This window comes from Lacerta agilis, chromosome 1 (assembly GCF_009819535.1).
Source record: "Lacerta agilis isolate rLacAgi1 chromosome 1, rLacAgi1.pri, whole genome shotgun sequence".
NCBI classification, from domain to species: Eukaryota; Metazoa; Chordata; class Lepidosauria; order Squamata; family Lacertidae; genus Lacerta; species Lacerta agilis.
In genome coordinates, this window is record NC_046312.1 from 31,984,875 (window position 1) to 31,998,629 (window position 13,755).

Below are 13,755 nucleotides of genomic sequence, written 5' to 3' on the forward strand. Positions count from 1 at the left end.
GTGGAAAACCTGTTGACGACTGTTAACGACTGCAATTGGTCTTACAGGAAAAGGCAAGGGGTGAGATGGCTAAAGATAGCTTTAGTTACAGGTGGGTAGCCGTGTTGGTCTGCCATAGTCGAAACAAAATAGGAAATTCTTTCCAGTAGCACCTTAGAGACCAACTGAGTTTGTTCTTGGTATGAGCTTTCGTGTGCATGCACACTTCTTCAGATACACTGAGATAGCTTTGTCATGTATAATGAGATAAGAATCCAATGTCTTTGTTCAGACCAGGTCTCCATGGTTTTAAGTTTGGTAATGAGTTGCAATTCAGCAACTTCTCTTTCCAGTCTATTTTTGAAATTCTTTTGTAGTAAGACAGCTACTTTGAGATCTTGTATAGAATGTCCTGGTAGACTGAAGTGTTCTCCTACTGGTTTCTCTGTCTTGTGATTCCTGATATCAGATATATGTCCATTTATCCTTTGGTGTAGGGTTTGGCCTGTTTGTCCAATATAGAGAGCTGAAGTGCACTGTTGGCATTTGATATATCAGAGTTCACTAAAGTCAGTACTAAGGTTTGGTGCCTTGAAACGCTGGTGTGAAGAAGTAAGTTTTTGCCGCCGATGAAACTCCTGCACCATAGATGCCTGACATATCTCTAGGAGGTCATTCCACAGTGGGAGGGCCACCACAGAGAAGGCCCTCCTTTTGTTGTATGACTGGGCTGGTTTGTACAGAAGGAAGTGCTCTCTCAGATAGCCTGCTCCTAAGCTGTTGCCCAGGTTAATTATATTCAGCAATTCCTATTAGATTTTCTGTAGGTGTCCATCCATCCATCAGGTAGGATCTAGCACCAGCTAGCATCCAGAAACAGGATATGCAACTCACATCAAGGCATATACAACCCCTTCCAGTGCTGACTCCTGTCAATTTTGTGCCTTTGTCTGAGATGGATTTGTGGTCTTAGGTCTCCTTTTGGATTTTTTCTTGTGTTCACTATGAGTGTTTTTCCTTTTGGTCTCCAGGACAGACGTCCCCCCATTTATGTGGGGGTTATATTCCAGGGCCCCATGCGCATAAGTTAAATTGCCTAAAGTGGGGAGCTTCCTCTAAAAAGCCTCCAAACACCTATTTTTTTCCCTGCTGCTTCTCCACACAACTATTTTTTTCAACTAGAGTTGAAGTTTTGGGGCCAGCTGGAGGCCATGCAGAAAAGTGGCAGCTGCTGTGCTACCCTATGTGTCAGCTGTTAGGTGGGGAGGCTGGACAGCCTAAACAAATCCCTACTGTGCCTTCAATCTCTTTGGGACTTCCTCCGCCCTCATTGACATCCTCTTTGGGCTCTCTCCCGCCATTTCCTGGCATTCTTGTAGTTGCACATGAGCATATATGTAGTTGCACATGAGTAGAACATATGGGGGGATGTCTGTATTTAGCCTTCCTTTTCTATAATTAAAAAGAGGGAAGGAGGTCTATTTTCTTTCTTGTCTCCCCACCTGCCACTTCACTTCCTGGGCTCTGTGAGTCTTTTTTCCACTCTTGCTATCCCACTCACCTTTAGCCATGAGGTGGTGCTAGATCCCACCTAATGGATGGACACTAGCTAAAAACACCATATGGGTGAGTCCAACAGTCCATTTATATACAGCTTAATTTTATATATAGCCATGAGTTATATAACTAACACGTACACACACACACACACATTACTATGATGTTGTATACAAAGTTTACCAATTAAAGTCTCTCTTAGTAGGGAGTTTGTCACCTTAAATGCAACTTAGCATATTATATTTATTTACTAAAAAGTGTATTATTAAAAAGCTGTATATTAGATAATGTACAGGTTGTTTTCATTCCTGACACAGTATTTTATACATCCAATTGCTTGCAAATGTGCCTGCCTTACACTGTGCTCCTTTGCCTTAGGGAGCATGTAATTTAAATTTAAATATTTCATGAAGATAGAAAAGGGAGAGGTAAGGGTTTCAAACAACAAAAACTGCCCTGAGACCTCCGGGTATAGGCCGGTGTATAAATTGAATAAATAATAATAATAAAAGAGGGAAGGTCTGTGAAAGGCAAGCATAAGGGATGAATGTAAGAAAATGGTGCTATTGTGTTGTTTTTAAAAGAACCATGCTTTTAACTTGGTTCTAAATTACCTAGAAACTGCTATGCATAAGGTACCGGTAACTATCAAACTGAATAGCTAACAAATAACAATAAGCTGTAATACCTGAAGGCAGCCCCAGTGCAATTGCATTCTCAAAAAAAAAAAAATAACTCTGAAACCTCCCCAGCAGGTCAAACACATCACCAGCATATGAGCCGACGAAGCACTGCAAGTAGCTCATCATCATTCTGGTCCTTGGGTGATTGAAGGGGCAATACAAGTAGAACAGGGCTTTACCCCATCCCACTGGCTCATGGCTCATGGCTCATGGCTCTGGCCAGCCCTCTCAACCCCAGTGTACATTCTGCAGCAGGAAGCCTTTTCTAGTTGTAGGGGCTTCTTGTGTAATTTAAAATCCTGCCAGGGCTACATGGCTCTTTTCCCACTCACGTTGCCCCTTCATGACTGCAATACCCCAAGAGACCTGTGCTTAAAACATTTCATTTCAAGTTGAAGACTAAACTTTATCATCTGTTTGTATCTTTCTCTTTTTCTCAGGCACCAAGAGTAGAAGCACAAGTTCTTTTAGGCTCTCTGGTTTGCTTTCCCAATTTATATTGTGAACTCCCAGCTCTACATCCAAGCACTCCTGACATTGTTGTGTCTCCGTTTACAGATGTTAAGGTAGGTTTTGAAATGCTGCATATTCTGCATATATTTTCCCTTGTTTAGCTGTTTTCAGCTGAGTAGCAGCTCCTGGCACAATCCTATACATGCCTGTTTTACTGCTATTATTATTATTATTATTATTATTATTATTATTATTAATCAGTTTGCTTGTTGAATTTCCATCCTACTTTTCCATAGTCAAGGCAGCTAATAATAATACAGATGCAGTGAAAATAGTGCCTGGTTAAAAACAACAACCATAAGAACAAGGCAGGTAAAAAACATCAGTAAAAGCAACAAAAAGAACCAGTTTCAACATATATGTTAGCTAATGGGCTAAAAGACATATCTAAATAAACAATGTATTTGCCTGCAAAAAGTAATCAAATATGGGACTAGCTCCTTGATAAGGAGTTCCAAATGCTGGGAGCAGATTCTCTCTGTAGAGCAGAGTAGTCCAATGCGCGGCCTGAGGGCCACATGCAGCCCTCAAGGCCTTTTTCGGTGGCCCTCAGCAACATTTGACGCTTCCAATCCAAGCCCTCACACTGCCTTTCCAAAACTGGGTAAGTGAGGCACTAGGATCCTGCCATAGCTTTGTGCCTCCTTCCCGAAGCCCAGGGCCTCGCTCAGTTGGCTTTGGGAAGGCAGCATGAGGAGAAGAACTTCAGCACCAATTTTGAAACTGGTCCTCCAAGGGCAGGACAGAGTTGCTTTCAGTTAATTGTTTAAGACTAACCACAATTTGCCCTGTGGTTAGTTAAAAACAGCAGCAAAGGATTCTGATCTTCTTTCTGTTGTTTTGGAGAAGAGGGGGAAGTGCACATACCCAATGTCAATTCATGTATTGATATTGTTTATTATTATGTCTAAATGCAGCTGTTGTGGTCAGTGGAACAAGTAAGTGTGTATAGGATAGCAGCTTCAGTCATTTTTCTTCTTGTTAGGAGATATTTTTGTGTTCAAATCATTCATCATTGCTATTCTACTTAATCAGAGCACTTGGGTGGCAATGTGTTTGGGGTGGTTTTTTTTGTTTTTTGTTGTTGTTGTTGTTTTTTGGAGAAAGTAATGGCTAGTAGCAGCTCCTCACTGTAAGGGAGTGGATGTTTGTGCAGCTAGGCATGGTATGCTACCCAAACCTAGATGATTCAAGGCAATCAGCAGGGGTGTATGGCTGAAACAACTTTGGATTCCTTGTTCCATTGGATACTGTCTCTGAGGAAACAGTATGAGCAAATAGTATGAACAAATAGTATGATAGTATGAACAAGTGTAGAATGTTTTGTTACTCTCCTTTTTCTGTGAACTTTTCCTATCATATAATAAAGCTTTATTTTAAATTTAAGGGGTTTTTGGATGACTGACTTTGAACATTCTTGCTTTAGGAACTGATCATCAAAACGGTATTAAGTTCTGCCAGAGAGGAGCCATCTGGACCGGCAAGGTATGAATAAAGAAGGATCACTGCAGATCCTCGAGCAAATAGGTCAATTTGTGTGTTCAGCTAAATTATTTAAATAGCACAATATGGGTTGACTTTTGGTGTTAATTTGAATCATGGTTTTCTTTCAAATTTGCTTTTGCTCAACTGCATTATGCGTTATCCAGAGAATATATCTGAGAAGGAGATAGATAAGCATTCTTAAAATCCTTTTAAATTCCTTTTAAAAGGAAGTAGCAGTAGATTATGGTTAATGAAGCAAACCAGTGAAAAAGCAGTGGCATGCACCATATATATTAGTTTAGACATTAAGAGATGGCTTCTCTAAGGCTGCAATCCTAAACAGGCTTACCTGGGAATAAGTTCAATTGAACTCAGTGGAGCTTACATCCAGTTAGATGACCATAGGGTTGCACTGTTGTCCTACCTCAACAAGCTCTCAATATACCACAGGTTTTCTACTCCCTTGACATTAGTTTTAGCTTGGCTAAAGTCAGTGCTTACATTGCTATCTAACATTGTTTTGCAGATGTGTTGCTCTTTGTAGCCTTGGCATATGGATATGTGAGGAACTGGTGCATGAATCCCATCATCCTCAGATCAAGGAAGCTCTGAATGTGATCTGTGCATCATTAAAAGTAAGCATGTAACCATTAGGATTTAAAGGGCCCTGTGCAGTGTTTCATATGCACCCTGTGCCTTTTCTAGCCTTCTTTTCTCATTTTCCTAGAAGGATCTCTAGGCAGCACTAGGGCTCACATAGATAAACGTTGGCTGGTTTCTGTTCATAACTACTAAAGTTACAGTCCTGTGCACACTCACTTGATAGTAAGCCCCGCTGAACCGTGTGAAAGTGTGTTAAAGCATATTAACATCACATTCATATGCAAGGTACATACGTTGTAACACTTGTTTACTCAGAAGAACATGTAATTCCCAACATGTTCTGTGGGGTTTACTTTCAGGTGAATGCGCATAAAATTACAGCCAAAGATTAGAATATAAGTAAGATTCTACATCAGCCTCTTCAATTCCCTTTCCAACAATAGTTTTCAACCAAAGCATCCCAATTACTTTTACATGCTTGGTGGGGGTGGACCTAAAACTGCCAATTTTTATCCAAATTTCCCAGGTCCCATAGCTGTTACAAAGCAATGGTTTAATTTAAAGTAATTTTAAATATGAATGCTTAAAATATAAAGTGTAGTACCTTAATACAGCACACTTCTTTTAGATGTTTCAGAGTAAGAGGAAATAATTGATGTCATTTCCCCCCCCCCTTCTTTTTAACAGAGACTTCAAGTTCACAAATACAGTTTTGTGCTCAGAAGAATCACACATTGAGGCTCTTATTTGGAAACTAGATCACACATTATTCAAAGACTCTTGGAGTTGGCTATTTTTCTTGCAGAGAGACATGAATTGAGTATAGATACCAGATACTATGTTTCTTGTCAGTTGTATTGACAAGTGCAGTACGCACACTATTGAACTGGACAAAAGCAAATTGCAGGCTTATAACACAGATGCAGCAACACTTTCTGAACTCCAACCAAGCTGCTCTATCAAAGTATAGGCAGTGTTTATTTCCTCTAGACAGTGTGAAGTCACAACTTTTGTCTCTCAACCACCTTGAAAGCCTTAGTACAAAGATCCTAATTGCTCTTCTCAACCCCTGCAGTTAGAGACTGTGTTATGTGCCGCTCCAAAATAGCTCGGGTTCTAAGTGACTACAAAACCTCATCCATGCTACAGAAAAACTCTATTGCTCAAACCATTTTTTTAAGCAACGGGTGAAGCTGAACCACTGTTGAAAGTTTAGGCTAGAGAATGGCAAACTGGCTCTATGGATTGACTCCAGTGGACCAACATGGAGCTTGAATTGGTGTCTAATAAAAGAAATCCTTTATAATAGAACAGAGCATAGTATTTTAACATCAGGCTTTTTTAAAGGGACCGTTGACAAAAAGTCACTGTTATCAAGAAAGTAAGTTCTTTAACTTCTCTCTGCTGAACCCACTGAATAGGTTCATAATACAAAGAGTCACAAATACAGGTGCAAAAGCTAGATTTTAGTTGGACATTAGGAAAAGCTTTTAACAGTAAGAGCAGTTAGACATAGGGGCTAATTACCTAGGGAGTGTTACCTCCCTCACAGGAAGTCTTCAAGCAATGGTGGGGTTGCCATCTGCTGGGGATGCTCCCAATTCTATAGCTTGATGCTCTAGCTAGATTTCCTTCATTGAGCAGGAGGCTGAACCTTTCTAGCTAAATGATTCTCTGATTTAGATGTTAAAGGCAGGTTATTCAGAACTTTCAGAAACCTTCCATCATGGAGATTTGCAGTAAATTAAGATTAGGGTCAAAGCATGTCCCCTCCCTGAATAAAACTCCCCAGATATTTGGCGACTTGACATCACACCTGCAGCAAATTAAAAATGCACAGCTTCAGTGCAAGTGCAATGTATTCTAAGAGCAAGAACTTAGCACAGCCCTATATGTTGTCTGGGGCAGGAGTGGCTAAATTTTGGCTCTTCAGATGTTGCTGAACTATTCAAGTCCCATCACGGTGGTACAAACCAAGCTTATATGAGCAGCCTGATTTTGAAGATTATGATTCCTCAGTTGTAGCTATAATTTAGAAAATTATTTTTTTTGTAGGCGAATGCATATAAGAGCTTAATATGCACTAATCCCCTCCCCCAGTCTTACTTACTTATTCACACTGCTTACTCGTTTAGACCACTGTTTCTCAGACAGTGATCTAGGGCCCACCGGAGTGTCCTGGGTCTTAATGCCACAGCTTGCCCAGTGCCTCCTCACTTGCCTGCCTGTCCCTTAGACATGTCATTCACTTTGACTGTACCAATGGCAGCCCCAGCAGCTCTTTGCATGCTGGGTAAAGATGGCCAGGAGAGAAGAGACATTCAGTGGGGAGAAGGGAAGAAAGTCAAAGGAAGTGTGGAGGGAAATTAGAAAGTGAGATAAAAGGTTACTAGTTAATAAAACACTTAACTGGAAATAGAAGGAAAGTGAAGAAAAGAGGAAGGCTGTTATAGGAGGGATAAGTGAATGTAAAAGGACTAGGGAAGAGGGATGAAAGAAACTCACATAGTATTGGAAATAAAGTTAAATTTAAATGTAAAAAAAAAGAAACTTGCATGGTGTGGGAAATAAGGTACAGTGAGAAGAGAATAGGGAGAAATTACAGGAGATGGGTAAAAATACTTCAAGAGGCATGTGAAGGAAAAAGCCTTCCCCACTTAAATCCTCTGGATCAGCAACTTCTGTCTAAAATTGGGAGGCTGAGTCACAATACCTCCAGAGCAGATGTCTGCACAGTACTTGGCTTGAGGAATGCTAAGCTATGGAACTCCTTGCCACAGGGAAAACACTTGTGGCAAATAATTCAGCAATTTCAAAAAATGGATTATGTATCAGTAGAAAGTCACATCAGTAATTGCCAGCTAATTATGCCATACTACTTGCATCTGCCACCATTTTGTGACTGATGGTTTTCAACTATCTCAATTGGCCCTGGGGGTAGAAAGCTTGAGAAACCCTGTTTTAGGCAGTTCTTGGGTACTTCAAATCTGCCCCCTCTTTTTTCTGAATGAGAATCATTTCCATAAAATAAAATTATTGTTTAACCTGATAGTATTTGCCTTGAATACTTCCTGACTATTTTTGTGCAAAGGAGTAGCTGTTAAATTCAGAGCATATAAGTAACATAGTAAATGTTGCTGCTGTTTGTTACCGGAAAACACATTTGCCTCTTGCATGCAGTTTGAGCTTCCCACAGAATGAAACATCCTTCCCACAAATTGGTGGCATGTAATTGCTGACAATTTGAGTATGTAAGGCTGCATCCAAGGTCCATATTTGTGGTACTTACCTATGAATCCGACAATAGAACATCTCCATCTACTTCGCCTATTGTCTGTCATGTACAGGGTCTGGCTTTTTTGTAAAGCCTGTTTTCAAAGAACACCTCCAGCTATCTGCATTTGATTTGTTGGAGTGTCTGAATTTTTCTTTGATGTTCATCATAATAAGTTGGAAGCCACCCAAGCCCTCAGGCAGACAGCAGACAATGTGTATTCTGCCTGCTGCATTCTGCTTTACCACTTCCTCAGTATCCCCTGGCAGACCATAAGAGGCTTTGTCGTTAAGACAAGTGCTTCAGCATGGCACTTACAATGCCAGTTATGGTCTTAAAACTCAGAAAGAGGTGGAAGTTGCATGGGTTTTTTTTTACAGCAAGTTTCCACAGTATTTAATCGTCACCCTCTGCTGCCATCTCCAATGTGAAATGTTCACAATACAAAAGCTATAGATAAAAAAATATTCCTGAGTAAAGCTCTGCCTTAGCTATTTCACAAATTCAGCAGAACCATGGGGGGGACGGGGACTTAAGGCCATTTCATTCCATGGCAGTGTTTTCACACCACATGTAACCATAGTTTAGTGCAACATGAGTGAGCAGGAACTATCTGTAGTGAGCTACCCCTTCTTTCACACAGCTGGAAGGGGTTTAGTTTGGTTAATCATAGCTAGTCATGTAATCTAGGCCCAGAAGCATGGTTAATCTTAACTATGATTGTTTCAGCTAGCCATAGTTTATGTTAACCATACTTTTTCAATCTAGTTGATAGGACACATTATGGTTAAGCAGAAGCAACAGCTTCTGAACTGCTCTCTGCTGTGCAGGAGTGGGGAAAAGGGGGAGGCAGTGCACAAATTGTGGTTTCATATGACATGTGAATGAGGCCATTAATGTCTACACAAGCCCAAGCGTAAGTTCATAGAATCATAGAACTGGAAGGGACAACAAGGATCATCTAGTCTAACTCCCTGCAATGCAGGAATCTTTCACCAAACATGGGGCTTGAACCCACATTAAGAGTCTCATGCTCTACCAACAACTCCCACATTTGTGAAGACATGAAAAAGTGGTCCTGCGGTCATACGCATTCAAAATACATTTTGCGTACCATGCCCTAGCGCTCCTGTGTTTTCCATTATATTGCATATTTACACAATTAAAAGAACAAAATTGTGACAACTCTTGTTAATTTTTAAATATATATCATATTTTACATTTTGCATATTTTAGATTTTTTGAGTCTGATTTGCATCAAATTCGGCCACATAACATGGTGGGGTGTTTGTTTGTTTGTTTAGGAAATACTAATCTTGGCACAATGCATGCAAATACAACATGTTCATCCAAATAAATATTCTGTTTATCAGCACAAACCTCAGACCTTTAGCTGGTTGTTAGCAATCCACAGTTGTTGACTGTGTTTGGATGTTTCTTTATTTAGGTTTTAGATCCAAGTGAAGTAATCTGTTTCAGATTTAAAGCTGTGCTACTTCCTAGACAAAAGACTGGGTTTTTAAAAATTTGCTTTGAGTGTGTGTAATTCTCCGAGTGTAACAGTCATGAGATGCTAGTCCATCACATGGTGTGCACTAATACTGAAGTCCATGCATTTATAACTTTTTCTGTTTTTCTACAGTTTCCAAATAAAACGGTTGCGCATGTTGCTTGCAATATGCTTAATATGTTGATTCATTATGTACAGAGGCTACAAATGTACCAAGCAGATTCACCAATAAAAATTATTCAGGTAAGTATAAACATAAAGAAAAAATGGAACTTTAGCTTTATAATCCTTGCTTTAGAAATATGAAGCAAAATATTTTCAAATGGTCAAAGTCAGAGGTTTGTTTTTTGTTTTTTTGTTTTTTGCCATACAGATTTTCAGTTATCTGAAAACACCCAAATGAGGGGTATTTTGTTTATAATTCTTCATTTGGAGTGTAGGTGATGATAAATGTGGGGGGGGGGGAATCTTAAGGAAGGAAATGAAACAAGATTTAACTTTATTATATATATTATAGAAATGTAACCTACCTCCACAGAAGGTTCCAGTATGCTTCAGAATACCAGTTGGTGGAAACCATAGGAGAGGAGAGGGCACCGAACTATATGCAACATGTAATTCTGCCCTAGGGTGCAATGTTGCTTCAGGATAACCAGTAGCACATTGTGTCTTCTTTCTAAAGGCAATTCCACAACCTTGAAGTACCAGACAAGAAGTAGCAGGTCCTTTCTATCCAGATTTCCTATAGCAGGCATGTCCAAAGTCCGTTTTGGGGGGCCTAATCCACCCCGCTGGTTGGTTTAATCCAGCCCCTGTGGCAGGTTATTTCCTGGGGTAAAATCCTAAAACCTCAACAACTTCAACCCTAAAAAAGCTCAATAACTTTGGGGTGAGATCCTTAAAAAAAAAAGGTCAGCAACTTCAATCCTAAACAAGTTTGGTTGGCCCTTTGGTCGGCCCTCACGGCCCTTCACTTCATCAAATCTAGCCCTCTTTGAAAAAAGTTTGGACACCAAGTGTAAATTTTACAAAAAAAAAACCAACCCAGTGCACAGATCTGCTTTCATCTACAGACATAAAGTCTTTGAAGGAGGTCTTGTGTTTCCACAGACGTCCCCCTCCCCACAACTGTAATTTGAGTAGCTCAAAGCCTTACAGCACATGTCTACTCAGTAGTAAATTCTATTAAAGTTCTATTAAATTCAGTGGGGCTTACTCCCAGGTAAATAGGGTTAGGGTTGCAGCTTATATACCATGTTTTAAGTTTAGTGAAGTTTCTTTAAACGGCTTAGCTACATCATTTATGTCATAATATAGAAGAGAAGCATATATTATAGCATAATTGCACAACCCTCTACTTCGTTAATTTGTGTGGGCCAATTTAAATCATTGAGATGCAAGTACAGGGTACATCTGTTTACTTTAGATGCTTTAATTCTGGTCATAAGGGATTAAAAAGAGGGGGGAAAGGTGTCGTAACAGTGGCCAGGATCAAAGCACTCTGAATCCCTACATGCTGGTAAGCTCTTTAGTTCCTCCATTCAAGTAGCTAGAGGTAGTTTGAATTGCCCCTGATTTACCAGTACATCTTCTTTTTTGGCTGTCTTCCCAATTTCTTTCTCAATATCCTCCTCAGTGTTTTGGTTGGTGGGCAGGGCATCCACAGCATTAATTGTGTTTTAGACCTCCTATTTCTGCCCACAGTTACTCTGAAGTTTGTGCCCTCTTTAGCATGTAGAGTAAATCTTAAAATGCATACCTCCTGCCCTTTTCTTAGACTCTGTATCCAGGAATGAACATACCCCATTGATTGTCACTATTTTGCAAGCTTTCTAATAAGCACACTCTATGTTATCATCTTGTAAATGTTGTTCCAATCAGCACCGAATCTTTGGGAATGAACATGTGAACACCTAAATGGTATATTTGTGTTCAGGTTCCCTTTTCATAAGCAGTTTTGTTTGGCTCTTTGGCTTCTTTAAATCACTCTTTCTGTATATTCATCAGCACTTCCTGTATCCTCATTGCCACTTTGAATACTAATAACATAGAGCTCCTTCCAGGAAAACCTAAATAGATGCTAAGCAATATGGCCTCAATCCAATGTCTGTGCCCTACTTAACATTATCATATTTAAATCCTGATCAATTTGATGGGGTACGGAATAGTTTTTGTTAACGTAACTGTTGGTGCACACTGAGAATAGCAGGTTCAGCTACTATGCAGCCTGCCAGTGTGGGTGGGTGTAGCCAGGATTTACGTTGAGGGTAGGCAGGACACCCACCTGTCAGCATCCTCTGTCTGCCTCTAGTCTAGCAGATTTGGAATGAAATGTCTCAACAACAGTTGTTTTAAATTACTCTCTTTTGCCCCCAAGTGCGCAGAAAAATCTGCCAAAATCTTTCTACAATTTCTACTTTTAGTTAAGCATTTTTATTTACTTACTTGGTTGCGGGGGGGGGGGAGCTGCTTGATTTTTTTAAAAAATCAATTTGTAAAGTGCTTTGAGGTTTGTTTTTTACAATCAAGCGGTGTATAAATTTTATAAATAAATGAAATGAAACACACTGTTATGGCCACCTACTCTAATGGCCCTCACATTTTAAATCTCACCCAAAAGAGAAATATGAAGCAGGTGCCATAACAGAATGCAGATTTTTTTTTTTAATAAAGTTTTTCACTGGTGGAAACAGATAAATATGTTTGGGCACAATAACATGCATGAAAAAGGAATATTCCAATATATTTCAGTGAAGCGCAACGGATTTTGCTACAAGCAGTTGAAGGCAATAAAATAAAGCAAACACCAATTCTAAGTGCATGCTGAAATCAAGGGAACTGACTTCTGAGCAAATGTGGTTAAAGATCAATTCTGCCACTACTGATAGCAGCAACTATTAAAGGCTTCGATTCTGGAATTACTCAGGCTCTTAAGCAGCTTCACAACTGCAGCCTAAGACTTCAAAGAGTTTAACAAATGACTTGCTAAGTGATGGTGGAGTGGGAACACTCTGAATTGGAACAAACACTGCTGCCTTGTCCGTACTCATAAGAAATTATAACAGCTGAAAAATAACCATTTGCATTGATTAATTTACTTGCAAGGATGAACCGAAACAACTGATTGCATTGACAGCCATCATAAATCCATACACAATAGACATTTTCTATACCCCAGTAAACTAAAATGAAAAGTGAGAATAGACCGATGTATAAAATTATGGGTAGTATAATGAAGGTGAAACTTTCTCTCATCATGATACTGGATTCGAGGGTCATCCAGTGAAGCTGTATTCTGGTGGATTCAGGATAGACAAAAGGAAGTACACAGTGCATAGTGGAAGTCACTTCCACAAGATGTATTGATGGCCACCAACTGTTAGACAAATTCAGGGATGCTAATACTTATCAGTGGTTACTAGTCATGGCAGCTGTGTTCTACCTCCACTTTGGTCAAGGCTATTTGTCTCTGCAGACTAGCTGGTTGGCCAATGTAGGAAACAGATAACTGGACTATATCAGCAGGCTTTTAGTCTGAACCATCAGGGCTCTCACATTCTTATGTTCTTAATGTGGAAATGTATTTAAATATAGTGACCCAATATAGTGATCAAAAGGCAAATGACTTCATAGGAGGGTTTAAACATCTTGAAGTAAACTGTTATTTTGATGGATTTAATATGTTTTGGTATGTATTATGCATTGCATGTAGATTGTTATTTCTTTGCTACACTTACCTGCTGAAGAATAATAGGACATTATCATAACAAAATAAAATAAAAAATTCCTTCCAGTAGCACCTTAGAGACCAACTAAGTGTTTAATTAATACTGCCAAGTTAGAGATTGTCCACCCCTGAATACACTGGGAGACCTGAAGTATCTGAAGAAGTGTGCATGCACACGAAAGCTCATACCAAGAACAAACTTAGTTGGTCTCTAAGGTGCTACTGGAAGGAATTTTTTATTTTATTTTGTTTCGACTATGGCAGACCAGCACGACTACCTACCTGTAACTAGGACATTATCATGACACTTGGAACCAAAGTGTGTGTTGGTTGCAGGGGATGGGGAGGGGGTTAGTTCTACTTCAATTAGTTCGTTTGTCTGTTTATTATAGTGGTTCTGGGTATGTTTGCAGAGGGAAGTATA

At 39.6% G+C, this 13,755-nt stretch overlaps 1 protein-coding gene across 20 annotated transcripts in view; it reads left to right on the forward strand.

Moving 5' to 3' along the window:
* The window catches only part of RALGAPA1 (Ral GTPase activating protein catalytic subunit alpha 1), a 120,966-nt gene that overhangs the window by 56,670 nt on the left and 50,541 nt on the right, over window positions 1-13,755 (forward strand). For all 20 annotated transcript variants that reach the window (XM_033143335.1, XM_033143391.1, XM_033143345.1 and 17 more), the window contains 4 exons: window positions 2,660-2,785; window positions 4,159-4,217; window positions 4,744-4,852; window positions 9,737-9,847. In XM_033143335.1, coding sequence (XP_032999226.1) covers window positions 2,660-2,785; window positions 4,159-4,217; window positions 4,744-4,852; window positions 9,737-9,847 — 405 coding nt within the window. The remainder of the gene's footprint in view (window positions 1-2,659; window positions 2,786-4,158; window positions 4,218-4,743; window positions 4,853-9,736; window positions 9,848-13,755) is intronic.